Here is a 22,036-nt window from a genome sequence, read left to right as displayed (position 1 = left end):
GCATGGAGCTGCCCTCGGCCTCAGGATAGGTAGATGCAGCCCCAGCCCCTCAGCAGGCCTCAGACCCTAGAATTGTTCCCTGAGGAACTGGCATCCAAGGTGACAGTGATGACAGGGCTTTTGTTCCCCAGAATGAGCCAAGCACCTCAGCAGCTCCTGGGGAGGAATAGGGGACTAGGAAGTGTCTGTCGGATGATATTTAAAGCTGACCAATAGGATTCTGGGCCACTTTGGCAGCTGATCTTCTTCCAGGGGATCTGTCCCTTGCTCTTGGTCAGAGACCAGTGGCTTCACAGGGGCCTGGGTTAGGAGGGAGGTGGGTTCATGTCCTGCTCAGTTCATTTCAACCATTTGACCCTGGTTGACACAACACACTCTTGTCTAAAAAGGGTTGTGCTAGATATGAGTGGCTTATAGGAGGCCATGCAGGCTCAGGGAAGGCAACACCCCAAGTCATTAGTGTCCTTATGAAGAGATTTGGCTATAGGCCAGGACACACACACACACACACACACACACACACACACACGAGACCCATAGGCAAGCCACACAGACACTCAGAGCATCCCAGCAGTGAGATTTTATGTGGACCTGGGGCCTAAATCAAGGTGAAGCTTCCACGGCTAAGTGGCTGGAGACTGCCAGAACCCCAGAAGCTCAGGAGGCACAAGTGAGCCGTGAAAAACCTTGCCCACCACCTTGACCGTGGACTTCTGGCCTTCAGCCTGTGACAATACATTTCTGCTGTTTTGGTTGGTGATATTCTGTTTATTCCTTGTTGTTTTGTTTTGGTGTTTGTTATTGTTGTTTGGTGTGTGCGTGTGTGCGTGTGTGCGCGCGCGTGCACGCGTGCACGCGTGCACACGTGTTGCAGTGGTAGAGATGGAATCTGAGGTCTAGAACATGCCACACGGGCCATTGAACCACGTCTCAGTGCAGTTGTGACATTTGTTTCAGCTTCCCCAGAACCATAACACCAGATCTTGGGTGAGCCTAAAAAGAAGAAGGGCCCATGGTGTAGAGAGGGACAGATCAGCTCCCAGGCTCAAAGTTACCCAAGCTCCTGGGAGGTCAGAGGCCTCAGCTTAGAGGTAGCATGGGCATGTGAGGAAGCAGTTTCCTTCCACACAGAGGGGACTGGAGTAGGTCAGAGGAGGAACCTCAGAAGAAGAGTAGTGAGGGGTTTGGGGGGGTAGGAGGCCGAGTGGGGGTGGGGGTGGGGTGGAGGTAAGAACAGCCCAGGTTCTGTGAGTAAAGCCTTCATGGAGATTTTTCCCAGGAGGGTCAGGGGTGAGCATTTAAAGTGGGACCGTCGTGAGGACTAGGGTGGCAGCTCTGAGAACACAAAGTTGGACCAAGGATAACCATAGCAGCCTTGATGGAGTATCCCACAATCCAGTGAGAGCAGGACTCCAGGCCGAGTTGGCAGACACACCTGAACTCAGCGGCGGCGGCGGCGGCAGCACTCAATGCAGGGGGCCAGAGTTCTCATCCCCATCCCGACAGATAAAATGTGGCCAGTCACACGGTGAATATTACTCTGCCTGAAAAGAGAGGGAAATGCTGGGAGAGGGTTTGATGCTGAGAGACAGAAGTAGGTCCCAGGTCCCGTGTGCAGGATGCCAGATCTACAGAGAGACAGGAGGATCTGTGTTATTTCAAGGCTAGCCTGGTCTACATAGTGAGGTTCAGGATAGCTGGGGCTATGTAGAAAGACTCTCAAAAAACAAAACAGGAAAGGGAAAAAAACAAATATGAGCTGTATGGGACTCTGAGCTCACCCCAAAACTGTGCCAGGAGACAAGACACAGGTCCACACAGACACCAGCAAGAGTACCAGCAGTGCCTGCAACAGGGAGCCAGGAGACTGCGAGTGGGTGCAGCCTTTTCCCGGTGAAGAAAATGTTCTAGAAAGGGCATCAGTGACAGCGAGGCATGCTCAATAAAAATTGATCAGGGTCACACCTCAGACAAGGGGACTGTGCAGCTTGTTTTAATGAAGACCTGATGCTGGGACTCAAGCCCAGGCTGGTCTGAAACTTTTAGCCATCCTCCTGCCTCCAACTCCAGAGTATCAGGATTATAGGGGTGAGCGCTCCTGCCTGGCCAAGTTGAGCATCTCAAGAGTTGCATCTGGAGAGGTCCAATGTAAGTGCTGGGACTCTCAGGTCTTCCTGTGACAGCTCTATGGGTCAGGACCACCCCATACAGTTCTATTACCCACCAGCAGGTGGCAGTGGCCTCAGGGATGAGCTTGGGTGTGGAGCTGGCTGGGGGCTGGGGGGTCCACTATTTCCAGGCGAGGACACTAGTGGGGGTCTCTGCAGGTGATGGCTACTTGGGTGAGTCATGGTTGGCCACCCCAATAGGCTCAGGATTACCCAAGATGGCACATGTGCAGGAGTAGGGGCTGGCAGGACAGGTGCTGTAGCCAGGAGAACCAGGACAGGGATATAGCTCAAGGGAGTGGCTGAGCTTGGAAGAACAGGGGGCTGGAAACATTTTCCATGCCATGCTGTGGTGGCTGACTGCTTCCGTTTCCCGGATGGGACAGAAGGGGAACTGAGGCCCAAAGACCAGAAGCTGCTTGCTGGAAAGTGGGGAAAGCAGGGCTGTGATCAGACCCAATGTGGGCTCTAAACCCCTGCTGCCCACAGTGACTCACATGGTGCTCAGTTTCCTGTCTAAGACCCTGATTTTTTTTTTTTTTAGTTACTCTTTTTTTTAATTAATTTTTATTTCTATAAGTACACATAGCTATCTCCAGACACACCAGAAGAGGGCACCAGATCTCATTACGGATGGTTGTGAGCCTCCATGTGGTTGCTGGGAATTGAACTCAGGACCTCTGGAAGAGCAGTCAGTGCTCTTAACCACTGAGCCATTTCTCCAGCCCTTTAGTTACTCTTTATTGCCAAGAGCTGACACTGCCCTGGACTCTGAGACGATAAGGTAAAGCAACTGTGGCATCTGAAAGGCATTGCCACGCTGGGAAGAGGACCAAACTGCAGAGGGCACAGATCCCAGGAAAAGGATGTGAGGAGGAGGTGGTAATGGCCATGGAGAACATCTCTTTTCTTCCTCAGACCATAGAAATGTCTAATCCCTCCTTGTGCCCAAAGAGACAAAGTGAGGTCAGAGTCTTAGCTACCCTAGGGCTAAGTGAGGGGCTAGAGGCAGAAGGAGTTCCTAGTGTAATCACAAGGAAACAAAGGTTTAAACCCCAGAACCAAGCCTTGGAGAGTCATTTTTAGCCGCAGGATGACACAGGGAGGCAGACTGTTGGTGATCTTTTCTAAGGGTTCTCCATTGCTGGCTCTTTGGATAGCTTCCATGAGATCTTTCTCATAAGGAAAATACCCCATTCTCCTGTTGGGAGAACACCAGCTGCCCATTAATCTCAATCTCTAGAAAGACCCTATCCCCACCCTCATCCCCCACCCCACCCCACCTCACCCCCCACCTCCATTCAATCCTGATCCATCTCCGTGCCGGATACTCCTCCTTCACAGCGCTCACCAGCTCCAGGTAGGTCACCTCAAAGCTGCGGGGTTTACAGTACTCCACCACCACGATGTGGACTCCACTACAGCTTCCACCTCCCCGGGATGGGGCACTACAGACACCTCCCCAGCTCCCCACTCATTACTGTCTGCTCCACGGCAGGGCCTAGTACCCTGATCTAAACCAGGGGTCTAGTCAAGCATGGTGGTACAGGTCTATCATCTCAAGATTCAAGAGGCTGAGGCCAGAGAATAACAAGTTTGAGGTCAGCTTGGACTAAGGGTAAGGTCTGTCTCCAACCAACCCACCAACCAACCAATCCACCAATCAACCAACCCACCAACCCACCAACCAACCAACCCACCAACCAACCAACCAACCAACCAACCAACCCACCAACCCACCAACCCACCAACCAACCAACCCACCAACCAACCAACCAACCAACCCACCAACCAACCAACCCACCAACCAACCAACCAACCCACCAACCAACATGGCTCTGAAATACAGTTTGCTAGCCAGACTGTGCTCCCAGGCGGCCTGGTTAGAATGCCAGTGCCCAGACTGCTAGCAGCTCTTGCTTGCCTTTCAGGCCAGGAACCCCGATTTCACTTTAATTTATTATTTATTTACCTTTTTATTTTTGTAAGTGCTCTTAGCTGATAAACCAGCCCCTGGTGACAGGGTCTCGCCATGTAGCCCTGGCTGGCCTGGGACTTGCTGTGTAGATCTGGCTAGCCTCAAACTCATAGACGTCCCCCTGCCTCTGCCTCCCAAGTGCTGGAATTAAGGGAGTGCGCCACCACACCTGGCTAGGTATCCCTAATAAAGAGTACCCTCATGAACTCAGTGGGCACACCAAGAGCTTCCGTGTGGACTGGGCTTTGCACTCAATCATCCTGTGGGTTCTCCTGGTGACCCTTCAGCTTGACTGAAATGATCTCTGCTTACAGATGGGTAAACTGAGGCATCGGAATGGGTTCAGGCAGAAGGCTAGATCTGAGAGGCCTGGAGTAAGACCGCTCCACACCAATCAGGGACCCAGGAAACTCCCACCTTTTTCCTCTATATTTGTAATGTGATATCTGCTCAGCTGAGGCCAAAATGGCTGCTTAGGTGAGCCCACAGGGGTGGTGCTGTAATGGCTGGTGCTGTGGTCACCTTCTGCTCAGATGAGGCTGTCTCTCAAATGGTGGGGTAGACCTGCATGCTGCTACACGCAACCCCCACCCATACCTACTCTGCTTTCTCATCCAGCCCTAAGCACCAGCTCCACGCACCTAGCAGAGAGGAAAGGCCAAAGCAGTGTGGCCCACACCATTCAGACATCAGCAAGAGAGGTAAAACCAGGAGATGCTTTAAAGGGACATGGCAGGGACAACAGATGATGCTCTGAGCAAGACCATGTGTGTGGGGAGGCAGCGTCCAGGCTGAGACCCAAAGGACAAGAAGACACAATGAGAAGGTGGTGGCAAGTACAAAGGCTCTGGGGGGTGGGAAGGTCCTGGCTACAAGCAGCAAGGCCTGGCCACGGTCTCAGCATTTTGTCCCCAGCGTGGTTGGGGCTAGGGCTAAGGCCAGGCAGAGACCACCACATTCCATGCTCCCCACAAGCTGTTTGGTGGTTGATGCTGGCCTGCTCTTACCGCCTTCCTCACCCTTGCAGAGCAAAGGAGCACCAACCATCAACAGGATTTACCTTCAAGCCCCAGAGCCCCCTGCAGGGTCTGCAAGATTTTGGGTGATGTGCTGGGTCTCACTGGCTGGCCTTGAACTAACTTGCTGTAATCCTCCTGCCTCGGCTTTCCGAGGCAGTGTTTGTAGATGTGAGCCTGATTGGACTTCCTGTGCTAGCAACATATCTTGTTGACTGACATTGTATTAGTATAGTTTGCCTGTGAGCAGCCTCAGTGTACCTCAGTTTCTCTGTCCACTTACACTCCCCCACAACCTCTGAAGTGGGCAAAGCCCTAATGAAGCTTCATCCCTTCATCCAAGCCCCCTGGAGGTAGAAGCAGGAGGCCATCCTACTTTATACATTGAATTTGAGATAGCCTGGGCTACTTGAGACTCTATTTTTAAGTTGAAAAATAGAGTCTGGGAGAGGCTGGAGAGAAGGCTCAGTGTTTAAAAGGGCCCAGAGGTCCCAGCACCAAGGTAGAATAGCTCACGAGGACCTGTAACTCCAGCTCCAGGGAATCAACACCCTCTGGCCTGTGTAGACACTTGCACACCTGTGCACAAACACCCACACAAACATGCACACATACATATAAACAAAAATAATAAAATCTTAAATAAATGGCAGAGCAGTCAGTGTTTGTTGAATGGCTAAGTAAGCACCTGAGTCAAAAGTTTCCCCGATTCTCAACCTGAAAGCGTCCCAGGCCCAAGACAAAAACAAACAAACAAACAAACAAACAAACAAACAAACCAATGATCTCAGGTTTCCCTGTGGGTAGGGGGCTATCCCAAGGAGCTGCCATCCTGGCGGGGGGGAGGTCTCTTCAAGGCTCACAGAGCTAGGACAGGGAGCTAAGAGCTCATGCCTAGCCCAGGTCAGTCCCACATGGGTAGACAGAACATGAAGAGGTCAGGCTATGGAGAGAGGTGGCAAAGCATCATGGGCTATGCCTCTGTCTGCACTGAGAAAGGCTGGCCAGTGTCCAGAACCAGGTCAGCAATGATTGACATCTTAATGAACTCTACAGCCTTAGTTGAAGTGATGGTGTGTTGGGGGGACCTGGCTCCCTGCTCTCAGGGGCTCCTGGCCCATCCCGGAGGAGACAGACACATTTGTCCACACAGCGAGCTTCACAAGGGACCCACACATGTGTGGTCGGCTGGGCAGACAGGGACTTGTCTCCTTGACACTTCGGCACCTCCTCTGCTGCTCTGGTGACTTCCCAAGGATGCAGGAGTGGCTGCGAGGCCGAGTGTCCTCTGAGAGCCATCACAGCCAACGGGCTTTATTTTAGTTTTTGCAATGGGTTTGCTGTCAGGATTTCCATGGGTCTCTCGGAGCTCCAGATGCTGGGTCTGTATTTAACTCGGACGAGTGGTGGAGAAGCTACTGACCTGGGCAACCTGGTTCCTGGGGGTGGGGGGTTGGGGGTGACCCCTAGGCTTGGAGTGGCTATTTTAAAGGAGGCTGCCATTTGGTCTTTGCCAAAATAGTTGAAAGACCCCCAAAATAGCATCCGGGTCTGCCCTGGCTTAGACGGCATCACATGCAGGCTTAGAGCAGGCGTGTGGTCTGCCAGCAAGCAGGCAGCGGAGACTGCTTGTCACCCAGGACAGGGCCTAGGAAAGGCCTTTGGGCTGCCTCACAGGGCCAGTGTTCCTAGCCCTGCAGGGTAACACAAGGGAGGAGGAAGCATAGGAGGGCTGGCCAGGTCCTGAGAGCCCAAGGAGCTGGCCTCAGAGCTGGGTCAGGTGTCCTTAGTGGGGCCCCAGGTTTTGGGCAGCATAGGTGGCTCCCTTTTTAGATTATGGCTATGGGGAAGGGAGAATATATCTCTCTCCCTGAAGGGAACAGAGAGGTCAGGACCTCACTCAAGGTGTGAGGGAAGTGTCTGTCACCTAGCAAGGCTTCCTGAGTTTCTTAGGTTCCAATGAAGGCAGGGGAGTGGGGTGCACAGGGCCTGGCTTAGTGGGGTACCCAGGGCTTGGCTTAGTGGGATGCCCAAGACCTGGCTTAGTGGGGTGCCCAGAGTCTGGGGAGAGCTAGTGTCAAGCCAGGTTCTAGAAATTATTTTTTCTTTTTTAAAACAAGTTTTGTTTTCTTTGCTGTTTCTTTGAAACTGGGTCTCACTATGTAGACAAGGCTGGCCTGGAACCACAGAGATCCTCCTGCCTGTCTCCTCAGTGCTGGGATCAAAGGTGTGCGTTACCATCAAGCAGCCTATACCTTTAGTCCCAGCACTAGGGAGACAGAGGCAGGCAGATCTCTGTGAGTTCGAGGCCAGCCTGGTATACAAAGTGAGTCCAGGACAGCCAGGGCTACACAGAGAAACCCTGTCTCAAAAAAATAAACAAACAAGAAAAGGTACAGGCCACTGCAGCAGGTCACATGTGTGAGCATACGCATAGTGAGGGCAGATGTCCACGGAGTCCAGAAGAGGGAGTTGGAGTCCCTGGAGCTATAGTGACAGTTGTGAGCTGTCGTTTAATGAAGGTGCTGGGACTTTGACCCGGATCTTCTGCAAGAGCCACAGAGCGAATAACGACTAACCCGTCTCTACAGTTCTCTGGAGGGACTTTTTTCCAGAACATGTGTGGCTCAGTGAGGCCCCCAGTTTGACAAATTTACTCAGATCCTGCCTCCAAGATACCAGACCGAACTTGCACTTGCAAGTGTTCCCTGCCCTCTGAATTCCAGTGTGAGGAGGGGCTATAGAGGTTCTGGATCAATGGGCCAACAGAGATGCCCTGACTGGATGGCTGAGTCACTGGGTGAGTCTTTGAGCTAGATGGCAGATCACTAGGTAAACTGAGGCCCCGGAGGTGTCCATGGAGCCCCTCCTCCCATGAGCTGTGAACATACTTATCCCTTGGGCTGCTCCTGGGGACATTGGTGCAAGAGGCAAAAAGCAGAGAAACAGGCAGGTGACCTTGAGCCGTTCCAAAGCTCCCACACAGAGCACTCAACCCCGTCCCAGAAGAGCATTTGTGAACGTTGCACCAGTCCTGCCCTCAAAGGGGCTCTGGTGGATTTTTCCAGGTCTCCAGCGATGAGCCTGTCCAAACACAGGCCGGTCTCTCCCCAGAGGTCAAGGTGAGATGAAGCCAGGAAGGGAAGGTTCTCCAGCCCCACCTGCAGTTACTGAGCAAGGCCCACACCTCCTACTGTCAGGAGAGGGAACAGAGATGCACCCTGAGGGGCTCTGGAGAGAATGGCTGTAGGCTTAGGAGTTCCCCTTTCTCCACTCTCCCTTTCTGGGCTTCTTTCTTCCATTTAACACCCTTTCCCTGAGGGCTGACTTAGCTGACTGTAGTTTGGACAAAAGTCTTCTGTGTCCTTGCAACTTGCAGGTGGCAGACGCCCTAGTGCAGAACCCACAAAAAGGACCCTGCACTGTCCCTGAACAGGGCCACCAGACACCTTCTTCTTCCCTCTGCTCAGGTCTGGGAGGACCCCAAGGAGCAGCGGTGGATACAGTTATTGTCTCTCATGGGCCCCAAACGAGTGTGTGTATAGACAGTCTAGAATCAAATAGAGCAGTGCCTGGAGCTGGCGGTCCATCCTTCAATGCCCGAGAGGAAGGGAATCTTTGTCTGCACTGTCAAAATATTAAAAGAGGCCCCTAGGGCCCCTGCACAGGGGGCATTCGTTAGTTAAAGAAGCAGAGTTATAGCAGAGGGCCAGTGGAGCTCTTGCCTAACACAAGAAGCGGGTTCCACTCCCAGCACCACAAAAACAGGAATGGAGGCTTGAGCCTGTTAACTCAACACTCAGAAAGCAGAGGCAGGCATCTCTCTGGGAGTTCAAGGCTAGCCTGGTCTACATAGTGAGATTCTGTCAAAAGAGAGGTAGATAGGTAGGTAGGTAGGTAGATAGATAGATAGATAGATAGATAGATAGATAGATAGATAGATAGATAGATAGATCTCAAGCTTGATCCCTTAAATCCACATGGTTTTTCTTGGTAGAAGGCAAAAATGGACTCCCATAAGTTGTCTTCTGACATCCACATTGGTACTGGAGTATGTATATGCTACTAAACACAAGTCCTACAGAGCCAAACTTAGTGGCTCGTGCCTTTAATTCCAGTACTCAGGAGGCCGAGTCAGAGAGAGCTCTGTGAGTTCAAGGCCAGTCTGGCCAAAAAGCAGGCTCCAGGACAGCCAGAGCTGCACAGTAAGACCCTGTCTCAAACAAACAAAAGAACATAATTCTAGAGAGGTGGGTTCTATGGTTAAGAGCACTTATTGGGGTTGGGGACTTAGCTCACAGGGTTGGGGATTTAGCTCAGTGGTAGAGCGCTTGCCTAGCAAGCGCAAGACCCTGGGTTCGGTCCCCAGCTCCGAAAAAAAAAAAGAAAAAAAAAAAAAAAAGAGCACTTATTACTCTGGCAGAAGACCTGGGTTCAATTCCCATCATCCACAGGGTGGCTCACAACCATCAGTAAGTCCAGTTTCAGGGGGACCGATGTCCTCTATTGGCGTGTAAGGGCACTGTATACACACGGCGCACACATGCAGACAGATCCACAGATAAACTGCTAATGCTGTCTGCCCAGCATCTGTGAATGAGGTATTCTGTTCCGGAACTCACTGCACCAAATTCCATTCCTACTGTGGAAGAGTTATGGGAAAATTGTCTTCTACAGTTCCAGTATTTGGGTTTCACTAGAGGTTATGGGGTTTGTAGTAATTTATACGAAAACTTGGATTTCAGACTTTGGACGGTGCAAGGAAGGCCTGGTGTGGTGGGAGGCTGAGGCAGGAGAATTGCTGTGAGTTCTAGACCAGTTTGAATTAGCAGCATAAGACTGACTCAGAAAAAGAAAGGAAGGGCAGGAGGCTAGGAGGAGCCACTGAGTCACATGCACGAGGTCTCCTTCTGATGGGACCAACCTGTCTCATGACACATTTCCTAAAACTCTACCTAGGAACATCATTCTAGCTCCAACTTTACAGTAAACCAGTGGGGCTCAGGGAGAGCAAACGACTTCCCCAGAGCCACACAGCCCACCAGGGAGGGATGGGGCTCAGCTCCTCTGCAGTCTCTGTCCTGGGACCTGAGAATGCTCCTCTATGCTGGGGAAGTGAGTCGTGCCAGTCAGGGAAATTTGCAGGAGTTCTTTCTGTCCATTTTCCTTCCCCCTTTGAGGAAGAAAAGGGGAAAAGAACCACGCATGGCAGGATGTCACTCCCAGCCAGAGCCCAGTCTAGAACCTTCCTTGGGCTCAGTCCATCTGGGGCTGGGGGCAGGGTACACAGTGGCCAAGTCTGACCTTTAAAATGACCTTTTCCCATCCCCATGGTAATTCCTCCGAGGTCTCCCAGGGCTGTGAGCAAAAGAGTGGATGGGTCCTCACTCCTACCTGCCCCACCCACACCCTTACACACACATGCCAAAACTCCATCTTCCCCTGATCCTGTGCCCACACCAGAGGCAGACTCTTTGGGTCTCCAGGAGAAACTAAGGGCCTCAATTGTTAGGCTTGTGGGGAGAAGCAAGTGAGGGAAAAACCACCCTAGACTGTGCTGCTGCTCCCAGTCTTCCTAACACAGCCTCTCTTTCACTGGGACCCAGGTGGGGACTTCAGGCCTGAAGGCATTTCCAGACACATCCATGTAGTAAATGGAGATCAGGAATCCAGGCTTTGTATCCCCTTTATAAAGTACGTACACACACACACACACACACACACACACACACACACACACACACACACACACACACACTCCTCACAGGCCCCTCCCCAACTCCTCCATATCTCCCCTGGCACCCCCCCCACTCCTCACAGGCCCTCCCCACGTCTGCCCTGGCACTCCCCCATTTTTTCAGGTACCTGGAGTACCTACTTCCTGAAGGCCCCTCTTTTTCAGCCTCAGGTCTTGCTCTAGGACTGTCAGCATAGATACTCTGGGTAAAGACTCACTGATGGGGATGGGCTCTGGGCAGGTCTCAGCTCCCCCCTGGTCTTGCTTACCACTATTCTCTGAGAATGGAGGTAGGGAGAAGGACATTCCCCTCTCCAGCTTTGGGGAGCTTCTCCTGGCCTTGGTGTCTTTGATTTACCTAAGGATGAGGGGACTGGGTGTCACATCTGTGGCCTCCTAGTGAGCAGGTGGTTCCTGGTGGTCTTGTCACCTCATGGGACTTGCGGCACCCAAGGGCAGAATTGGATCCTGTGCTGTTACTACTAGATAGCTCTGTGACCTGTGACCTTGAGCTAGCTGACAAGTGCTGTGTACTGTAGTAAACTCTCCCCCCCTGTCATGGATTAGAGGACACATGACAGAGCTTGGCCAGGCAAAGGCAGTGACAAGCTTAACTAAGCCACCCACACCTAGCCCAATGAACTTACCTAGAAGAGAAGGCTTCAGAGTTCCAGTCACCTGGTCCTTAGCCTGTGCAGTGTCTGGTTCTGATTTCTTCCATGTTTTCCAGCAACACAAGAAGGCAGATCAGAACCCCGAGAGTCAGAGGGCCAGCAAACTGCTGCTAGCCAGCTCGGCAGGCAGTCAGCCTGGGCAGGTGAGAAGAGTCGTGGAACATGTGGCCTGGATCCCATATACAGGCAGGGCGGCAGTGCATCTGCATCCCTAGTATCCTGACCTTTCTAGAACCAAGCACAGATGGACCCATTTAGGTCTTAGAGAATTCTCCAAAATGACAGATTCAACATCACAATCTGACAGAGGGGCCAACTGAGGTCCTTCTCTCTGATGCCATGGCTTCTAGCATGATCCACATACCTGCTCCTGGGGCTTCTGCTTTACTGATCCACAATCACAGGAGCTGTTACAGTCAGACCCTAGTGACCAGCACCAGGACAAAACCTGGCAAAGAAACAGAAGGCCATTTCTGGGCACAAGAACTCCATAAAGAGCCAGGTGCCAACCTTAAAGCCCAGCACTTGGGAGGCAGAGTTAGGCAGTTTAAGGACAGCCGGGTCTACAGAGCTAGTTCTAGGACAGCCAGGGCTACACAGAAAACCCCTGTCTAGAAAAAGAAGGAGGAGGGAGGAGGAGGAGGAGGAGGAGGAGGAGGAGGAGGAGGAGGAGGAGGAGGAGGAGGAGGAGAAGAGGAAGAGGAAGAGGAGGAGGAGAGGAGGAGGAGAAAGAAGAAGAGGAAGACCCCCATAAGCATAGAAGTGTGGTTGCCAGGAAACAATAGTTATTTATAGACAGAGTTTTGTGTAACCCAGGCTGACTTCAAGCCATAGGTAAAGAGGGATAACCTTGAACTTCAGATCCTCCTGCCTCCACCTAAGTTCTGGGACCGCAGGTTAGCACCACCACACCCAACTTAATGTGTCTGGGGATTGACTGCGGCCCGGGCCTCGCTAAGTGAGCATTCTCCTAACAGCCCCGACCTCAAAATGCCTTTTTAAAGATGTCCTTAGCCAGGTTGGGTGGTGGTGGTAGGGCAGGCTCACACCTTTATTCCCAGCACTCAGGAGGCAGAGGCAGGTGCGTCTTGGAAATTTGAGGCCAACCTAATCTAGGACAGCCAGCCAAGGCTACACAGAAACCCTGCCTCGAAAAACCAAAACCACACAAAACAAAACAGAAACCCAACTTATCCAAGCTCAGGGGCTCACCACTGAGCTGCAGGTGATGAAGTTCACATCAGCCTGTTCTCCACGGAGACTGTGTGAGAGAAGAAAGCCTGAAGGGCTACAGAGAGGGCTTGGTGTGTAAGAACGCTTGCTGCCAAGCCTGACAACCTGAGTTCAAACACCTTGAACCAAAACCAACTTCTGGAAAGAAGAGAACGTGCTCTTGCCGGGGACCAGGGTTCATTTCCCGGCACCCATGTGGCAATTTTACAGCGATCAGTGACTCCACTTCTGGGGGGGATGACACCCCCTTCAGCCCTCCTTGGATAGTGCTTTCATGTAACACATGCAAACTCAGTGGCAGGGGTGTTGGCCTCTCAGTGTGACATCACGGTCCAGTCCCCAGCACTGCCAAGTACCTGGAAGGCCCAGCAGTGCCCCCCACACTCCATTGTAGAATTACGATGTAACCCAGCATTCTCAGGAAGGGCTGAAAGGGGTCAGATAAGCAAGGGTAAATTGGTGGGGGTAGTGGCACTGTGTGTCACAGCAGCTCCAAGGGAGAATCCTGAGGGTCCACAGAAAAAACCAAGGAGCCACCAAAAATGTGACAGTCTGGGCGGTAGAATATTATTCAGTCTTCAAAAAGAAGGGAATTCAGACACACACAGCACCTGTACCTGCTGAATAAATGGAATGAGTTCCAGGCAGTGAGCCAGCCCAGGCACAAAGGGCCACACACTGCTAGGCAGATCCCTGGAGTCCCTAAAGCCCTGAGCTCCACAGGATGTGGGCTCAAAGGGGTGGGGGAGGATGAGTCAGCATTTGAGGGGAACACAGTTTCAGTCTGGGGAGATGAGAACATTCTGGAACTGGATGGTAGTGTCTACAGGACAACAGAACAGTACTGAGAGCCAGTTCTCTCCTTCCACCGTGTGGGTTCCTGAGTTTAAAGTCAGGCTTGGGGTCCTGCAATGTGCCTTTATCTGGAGGGCGATTTTTTTTTTCTTTTCTTTTCTTTTTTTTTTTTTTTGGACAGGGTTGAGACAGGGTTTCACTATGTAACCTTGGCTAGCCTGAAACTCTAGGCTAGTCTCGCAGAGATCTACCTGCCTCAGCCTCCTGAGTTCTGGGATTAAAAGGGAGCACCACCAAGCTATGCCAATTTTATTTTGTTTTTGTTTTTGTTCTTAATGCTAAAATATTAGCTGACCTCCCCCCTCAGTTTGGAGGCCCAGAGGAAACGTGTCAGCTCTGAAGTTCTCAGCAGACCCACCTGCCAGGCCTTCCCCCACCCCCATCCGTCTGCATAAAGACGTTGCTGAGACAAGAAGAGGGATTTAAACTGGGAGAGCCAAGCTGTGATTTGTAAAGTTTACCCTAGGCCCTGCCCAGAGGACAGCCTCCTCCTGCCTTGGGCCCAGAACCCAATTTTTATGCATTCTTATTCTTATTACAATGAAGCTGCTGATCTTACTTAACAGCTAAGCTGGCTACCTGGAGAAGTCCTGCTCCTAAGGAGAAGTAGTTATTCAAGGGGATGGCTCTGGGACTTTTTAAGGAATAGGTCACACAAGGTCACACCCTGAGGGCTGGCCTGGGCTGGACTGCAGGCTTCAAGGTGTCCTGCCACTGGCTCACCTGTCAGCCTCCAGACTACTGGAGGATGATTTTGTGAACATTCTCCACAGACCTGGGCCACTCCTCAGAGACCAGCACTTGCTGTCAGCCAGGCCTGATCTGAGGCACCCCACACACACACACACACACACACACACACACACACACACACACACACACCCAGACTCTGTGCAGTCTCTTCTCAAAGTCCCCCTCCCCCCTTTGCCTTGCTGGTACCCTGTTCCCCACATCTGGCCCTCAATTCTCTTTGTAGCTGAGGGTAACCTTGAACTTTTGATCCTCCTCCTGCTTCCAGCTCCCTATGGATGGGATTGTAGGTGTGCACCACCATGCCGGGGTTATTCAGTGCTGGGGATAAAGCCTGGGGCCTCACGTGTGGCGGACGAGCACTCTACCAAATGAGTCACATCCACAGCCCACAACGGCCACCATTTCTTGTGTTCGTTTTGTGGACTGGGACATGGAGAGCATCTACAGGTGAAAAGTCATATGTAACAACGGGCTGGAGGCTAGACTTGAACCCAGAGCTGGTGGCTGCAGGGTATGTCCCAAGTTCATAATAGACTAGACATTCAGGGGTCTGTGGCAGGGCAGAGGGGCCCAGGACCCCAACTCAGATAAGCCAAAGCCACCTTACTCCATCCTGTCTGTCCCAAGCTCTTAAAAGCTTCAGCCCCTAGCCTGAAGCCATTGGCAGACTTGCTCCCAGCCTGGCTTAGCCAGTAGCCACTGGTCCACAAGCATCATTGAGCACTTACTGTGTGTGCTCCAAGGCCTGGAGCTAGACTTGTGATCACACCATGATGGTAACAATTTCAGCAGGGGGAGGGGCGATAATAAATGGAGGCTTCTTTTGTTTTGTTTTGATCCATGTAGCCCTGGCTATCCTGTAGACCAGGCTGGCCTTGAACTCAGAGATCCTCCTATCTCTGCTTCCAGAGTACTGGGATTAAAGGCGCATGCTCCCACCTCCCAGCAAATGAAGACTTTTGTTTGGGTTTTTTTTTTTTTCCTTTTGAGACAGGGTCTTATTCTGTAACCCAGATTGGCTTGGAACTCATTAAATAGACCAGGCAGGCCTCAAATTCACAGAGATGCACCTGTCTCTGCCTCCTGGGTGCTGGGATTAAAGGTAGGACACAAAACCTGGTCCCAATAACGGTGTGAATTGGCTGCAAGCGGAGTGAGTGGAGGGGGGCACATAGATATCAGGGAGACTGCGGTCCTAGGGCAGCCTAACGGAGGAGGAGTCCTGCGCCAAAAGATCTCTGGGTCTTCCTTCTAGGGAAAGGGCTGGAAGTTGGACAGGCATGAGGTAGGGAGTCTAGTGACAGACTAGGGTTAGTCCACATGAGTCTTATCCTCCCCGGTGCTCCCATATTCTCCCTAACACTACTGAACATGGAGGAAGAGCCTGAAGCCCTTACTGAAGGTTCCACAGCCTGGAGCAAGAAGCAGGCCCCTCGGGAGTTGGAAGATAGTGCCCAATTGTGATCCTCCTGACTACTTCACTGTCAAGAGCACCCCACAGGGTGTAGTGGCCAGCAGTTCCTTCTGCAGTGTCACAGAGCCAGGGATGCACTCCCAGATTGAGTTGGGGTAGGGGAACCTGTTTACCACCAGGAGCCGGAAGTACAGACCTAGATCTGATCCAGGCCTGGGTCCCAGCCTCTGAAAGGAACACCCAGGAGTGCCCAGACAAAGGCCTGCAACCCTCCTCACTCACAGCAGGGGAATTAGGAACCCTGGGACGGGAAGGGATGTTTCTCAGCAGGGGGTGTGTGTGTGTGTGTGTGTGTGTGTGTGTGTGTGTGTGTGTGTGTGGCTGGCTTTGCTCCCTGGCCAGCAAGGCCAGCAGCAGCTCTACCAGCCACTGGAGGACCCGGGTATCCCAGGCTGCCAAGTGCATCAGAATGCTTCATTAAGAGATTTGGAGGGGTTGGGGATTTAGCTCAGTGGTAGGGCACTTGCCTAGCATGCGCAAGGCCCTGGGTTCGGTCCCCAGCTCCAAAAAAAGAAAAAAAAAAGAAAAAAAGAAAAAGAGATTTGGAGACATGGTCTAAACCCCACTAAGGGATAGGTAGATGCTCAAGTGTATCCTCTGGGGCTCAGGACCAACCTGGCTGCATTCCCTTTGGTGTCCTGAGTAAGGACCAGGAATGATTGGTGCAAGCCCAATGACAGAGGGCAGAAGGAAGTCACAGCTCCCAGAAGCTCCTGCCCAAGCTACTGATTCCTCAGTGAGGAGTGTGGCAGGCTCTGAGGCTCCTCCATCAGTGGCCAGGTCACCTGCTGGCTCCAGGCTCCTCAGATACCACAGAACAGGGACATTCACACCTAGGTGAGCAGTGCCAGGGCTCTGCCCAGTCCACCCCCATCAGGCCATAATGGCCACAGTTGGGGGAGGGGTGCTGGTGGGGGAAGGGACCCTTCCAGAACCTTAGGGTTTGGCATGCTCCTGGGTTGGGAAGGTTTGGCCTCCACACTTGGAAATCCCTGCTCTGGAGTCAGAGGTAGGGAACTGATGACTCTTAAGAGCCCAATGTTCTGCCAGCTTTCTGTCCTTCCTTCCCTTGGGGTACCTAGGAGGGGAGTGCGGGTCTGTGCTTGTCCCTTCATGTCCTTAACCTGAGTTCTCTTGGAAGCGCCCACTCCCGTAGTTCAGGCTTCCCACCACCTGGAAGACCCTTAAATTTCCTAGCCTCTGGGGCCAGACCATGTCTTGCTTCCCTCCTATCGTGCTCCCCCCCCCATCACCGGCCCCCTTAGAGTTACACCCTGATAGCCAAGCCACTGTGACTTGCTGCCTCCCACCCTAGCTCAAGCCAGTCCTTGCCAGCAGAAAGGACCCAGGTTCTGGCGGCTCCCAAGGGTCCCATAAGGAAGGAGTATAGGAGATGCCCTGAGGAACAAATAGCCAAGGGGCGGGATCAACAGGTTCGAGTGCTGGGCGGAGACAAGAGTGAGGGGTTGGGGTCTCTCCAGGTGACAGTAGCCACCGCCCAGCCCGCGCCTCCTCCCCCCGGCGGTGATTGGCAGGCGGCCTGCGCCCCGGCTCCCAGGCGACCGACGCCCCGCGGGCAGGCGAGTAGGAGGGGGCGCCGGCTATATATACCACTGCTCGGCGGGGCTGGGCGCGCGGGGACTGTCCCGCCACCGTCGCATGTCGGTTTGCTCTCGTGGCTTCGACTTGCGCGCAGCACTCACCGAACTCACGGCCCGCCGCTCGGACTCACGCACGGCCCGCGGGCCGGAATGGCGAAGCGCGGGCCGACTACAGGGACGCTGCTGCCGGGGGTCCTGCTGGCCCTGGTGGTGGCCCTGGCGGACCGAGGGACCGCCGCACCCAACGGCACGCGGCACGGCTGGGACGGCCTGGTGGCCCGCTCGCTGGCACGCTTGCCGGTGGCCGCGCAGCCCCCGCAGGCGGCAGTCCGCAGCGGCGCAGGGGACTACCTGCTGGGCCTCAAAAGGCTGCGGAGACTGTACTGCAACGTGGGCATCGGATTCCACCTGCAGGTGCTGCCCGACGGCCGCATCGGCGGTGTGCACGCGGACACGAGGGACAGTGAGTTCGGGGCGCGCCGAGAGGGTGGGGTCCCGGGCAGTAGTAGTCCTGGGGACCGAGTGGACTCGAGCTCCGTCCCCTTGGGCTCGAGGACTGCGAGCGCACCCGGCGGTCGGGCTCCGCCTCCCGCCTTCGGAAGCCTGGGCTCCCGGTGCGGAATTCCAGCGCCTTCACTCGCCCGCACCCACGGGAGCCCGGGACAAGCGCCCAGACTGAGGCCGGACTTGGGGGCTACCGGCAGACAGGAGACGAGCTCTTAATGCGTTGGGGAGCCTGGGCTTTTCACCCCGACTCACCCCACCATCGAGATCCCAAGAGTCTCAGAGTCGGAGGGTCTGTGTGAGCCCAGGGTCACCTACTACGCTTTTCTGACCTGCGTCCCGCCCCCCAGGCCTTCTGGAGCTCTCTCCCGTGCAGCGGGGTGTGGTGAGCATCTTCGGAGTGGCCAGCCGGTTCTTCGTGGCCATGAGCAGCAGGGGCAAGCTCTTCGGTGTGGTGAGTGCCCTCGGGTCTGGCTGGGCACCTGTTGGGGACAGTGTTGAAAACTAGCAGGATTTATAAACCCTTCACCCCTAAACACTTGTGTCTTGGTCACAGAGGACTGGCAGTAGGGTCGCCAGGTCTTAAGGTTTTCAGCCAAAGTAGCCAGAGGCAGGCTGAGTTTCCAGACCAAGGAAACTTACCCGATTCCCTCCTGCGTGGGTTACTTACTGATCCAGGGAGAGAGAATTGGGCCCCAGCAGGCAGGACAGGCGGCAGGAGATACTAAGTGGATAGGGGCAAGTCCGCCTACAGTGGACTTGTCACCTCCTTGAAGTCAGGGTCAATCCTGACTCTCCGCTTCTTGGGCCCCGACTGCAGCAGGTCCCTGGCTCACTCCGTGTCCTCTTTCCCAGCCTTTCTTTACCGACGAGTGTAAATTCAAAGAAATACTTCTCCCCAACAACTACAATGCCTACGAGTCCTACGCATACCCGGGCATGTTCATGGCCCTCAGTAAGAACGGGCGGACCAAGAAGGGGAACCGAGTTTCGCCGACCATGAAGGTAACCCACTTCCTTCCTAGACTGTGATTCTCCGAAGCCCTGCCTCAGCCTCGGAAGCACACCCGACCCCTCAGGAGGAGCACTTTCTCTCGATGGATAATTGTTTGCAAAAACAAGCCTAAGATATTTAAATTAATTATTTAAATATGTATATATGGACAGCCAATTATTTATAAGTCTATGTATTTTCATTTTCTGGGGGAAAATGACCAAAAGAACAAACAAATCAAATGCAGCTCAGACCTCTTTGGTACAGTGGGACAAACTTTTTCCTTCACTCTCAAAGATCGGGCTGTGCTGCTGTTTCATATGTGCCTCTAAAACGTGGTCACATCAGATTCCAAGGGTGCCTGGCCCCTCTGTCTGGAAAGGCCTGCCTGGGTCCTCTGAGTCAGTGAGAGGAGGACCCTAAGCTTCCTCCTGTCCCGGAGCATCCTGCGGCAGCCGCTCCCTCAGCTCCCTTTGGTATGAACCCTGTCGGATCGGTTTACTCCAGGGACAGAAGTGCGTCCTGGAAGCCCTCCCGCCTCTGTTTTTAGATCTCCAAGACTGATCTTTGAACTCTCTTGCAGTCAATCTTCTTGGACCTACCGGATGGGAGACCCTTAGACAACTTTATAAACTCCTGTTTGCCTTCTTTTTTACTGGCCAACAGGGCGCATGGCTTGTGGCCACTGGAACTTCGTAAATTCCCTGGGAAAAGGAACTAGGAATGGACAAGATGCGTGTGCCACAACTCCAACTCTAGGGATGAAATTGTTTTGTGATAGAGGATGACATGTCGGGATATAACAATGTATTTTGCAAAAACTCAAATTGAGAAAAACAGGCTTCCCTGAATTTGGGGGTCTTTTGTGTTGGAACTCCATAATTTAAAGGTGAGCTGTCCTTCCCATCGGGGCAGCCCTTATGCAGGCAGACTGCAGGAGTCCGCATTCCAGTGCTGCGCCAATGTGAAACGCATTCTATTCCCATCTACCTCAGAGTTCCTGAGTCCCTGGTGGCCAAGCTGGAGGCTCTGCTGGGTGCGCCTGCCTGTTTCTCTTCCACATGTAGCATCTCGAGACCCGCTGGTCTCTTGTCACGTTCCAGCTATCTTTACCCAATGATTTACTTTTAGTAAGGGGTATTCATGGTGAAAATATGCGCGGCCAGCTGTCGGAGTGCAGTATATGGTCACCAAGTCAAGTAACCCTTATATTTTTCTTTATATATTTTACGAATGTAACCCCTGTCACCGAGACCGAGATGGAGGAGCAGGGTCGGCAGCATTTAAAAAAAGGGCTGAGGTGAGGGAGGACATTTAATTTTAATGAATGACTTTGGAGTTTATACAAAATGACCTTCGCTCGCTACAGCGAATGTCTCAAATGCTTCTCCCCAAGACGTTAAGACTCTGCTGGGAGGCTTCTGAGCCTCCTCCCGAATTAACTTTATGAGAGGGTACAGACAGCAAGACTGGAAAATCTGATTGGCATTTTTTTTTTTTTGTCTTTCACATTCCTTTAGAAAACTCTTTGTTTGAATGCTAATGGGATACTTAAAATACTATTCTGCAGCGCTGCCCGAGAAGGAAGAAGCCACGCCCCAAAGTTGAGGTGGGGGCGTGTCCCAAACTTCTCTTTCTGTCTGGTGGCTCACAGGCTGACACAGGTTTTGTGTTTTTTAAGCCAGGCCCTAGACTCCAAGAGTGTTGGGGAGAAGAGAGTTGAAGGTCTTTTGTTTTTGTTATTTTTTAAAGACTGGGTCTCTTAGCCCAGGCTGGCCCTGAACTTGCTACGTCATTAAAGATGACCTTGAATTTCTGATCCTCTTGCCCCATTTCCAAGTGCTAAGGTTACAGGCCTTGCCCACCACACCCACTCATTAGGTGATGGGAATTGAAATCGAGTGTGTGCTAGACCACTCAGCAGAGCTAAGCCTCCCTCTTTATGTGGGGGAGGAAATGTGGGGGTCTTATTCGGTAGCCCAGGCCAGTCTCCTGCTTGAATTGTGTTGAGACTACAGGTAGAAGACTCCTGCCCTGCTCTGATGGGATTCTCTGCAGCTATGTGGCCTCGGGCTGGCTGTGGTCCTACCTGACACCTATTACCTGTTTCTTCAGCCTGTTAGCTTCCTTTCCTGTGCCCAGGGACAAGATTGTATCTTTGGAACTTGGTTACTGAATGGATTTGGGTTTCTGTATCCGCCCCTGTTACCGAGTCGGTCTGTAGTTACTACAGGTGTCGACCCGAGATGGTATGTGCTGTGCACACTGGATGCTCCATCCAAGAGAAGCATTCAATCATGTATAGAGAGCCCCCATGGACTGGGAGTGACTGAGAAAGATATTAAAATGACAAACGTATCTGGAAGCACCTGTGTCTGTTTTTATCTTTTTCTATTTGCAGCTGAGCAGGATAGGAGCCGGGAGACTGGTTTTTGCCAGCTCTGTGTCCACGCAAATGTGGCTTGGAAAACAGTCCCAGAGGCAAAGGTGTCACCAAGTTTTACCACATCCTAGTGTTTTCCCTCAATGGGACGCTGTTGCTGCCTACCCGGTCACTGACCCGGGTCTATGGATCTGTGTTCGCACCCTGAATACTTGCCCTATGAGGCAGAAACTGGTCAGGATGAGCAGTCAGCACATAATATATGTGGTTGACTTCAGCCAACTGCTCTCCGTGAAGATAGGGGATCAAATTACAAGTCATAAAAGATAGCAGATCACAGGTTGACTGTTTCCTAAAGTTTTTGCTCATTTATTTTTGGAGACCTCAGCAGGCAAGGATTCCAGTCCTCCTGCTTCATCCTCTTAAATTCTAAGATTATGGGTTTGTACCACCACACCTGGTTGAGATTCGGTCTTAATTTTCCATATATATTTATAACTCGTCTGTATCAGGATGTGTTTAGAGCTTGGGGTTTGCTTTGCCCTTTGTTTTTAAGCCGGAATTCTAGCCCACAGTGGAGTATGAGACACTATTCTCTTAACCCAAGTAGTAGGCTGGCTGGTGGTGGCACACACCTTTACTCTCAGTACTCGGAGGCAGAGGTAG

The 22,036-nt window shown here is 52.5% G+C and overlaps 1 protein-coding gene and 1 pseudogene across 1 annotated transcript; one reads left to right on the top strand and one right to left on the bottom strand.

The window, feature by feature from the left end:
• Window positions 1-3,170: 3,170 nt before the first annotated feature.
• Window positions 3,171-5,993, bottom strand: LOC116894787 (annotated as a pseudogene).
• Window positions 5,994-17,639: 11,646 nt separating this feature from the next.
• On the top strand, window positions 17,640-19,025 carry Fgf4 (fibroblast growth factor 4). The gene is made up of 3 exons (XM_032895317.1): window positions 17,640-17,952; window positions 18,344-18,447; window positions 18,849-19,025. The coding sequence occupies exons 1-3, from the start codon at window positions 17,640-17,642 to the stop codon at window positions 19,023-19,025; spliced, it is 594 nt and encodes a 197-aa protein (XP_032751208.1).
• The last annotated feature ends 3,011 nt before the right edge of the window (window positions 19,026-22,036 follow it).

This window comes from Rattus rattus, chromosome 2 (genome assembly GCF_011064425.1).
Source record: "Rattus rattus isolate New Zealand chromosome 2, Rrattus_CSIRO_v1, whole genome shotgun sequence".
NCBI classification, from domain to species: Eukaryota; Metazoa; Chordata; class Mammalia; order Rodentia; family Muridae; genus Rattus; species Rattus rattus.
Note: the sequence above shows the minus strand (reverse complement) of the source record. Positions and strands in the feature narration are given on the sequence as shown.

Excerpts from the sequence above, each read along its gene's own strand:
- Fgf4 (XM_032895317.1), top strand. The coding sequence starts at position 17,640 with ATGGCGAAGCGCGGGCCGACTACAGGGACGCTGCTGCCGGGGGTCCTG. Across the intron at positions 17,953-18,343 it reads GCACGCGGACACGAGGGACA|GCCTTCTGGAGCTCTCTCCC; the intron begins GTGAGTTCGGGG and ends CCCGCCCCCCAG. Across the intron at positions 18,448-18,848 it reads GGGGCAAGCTCTTCGGTGTG|CCTTTCTTTACCGACGAGTG; the intron begins GTGAGTGCCCTC and ends CCTCTTTCCCAG.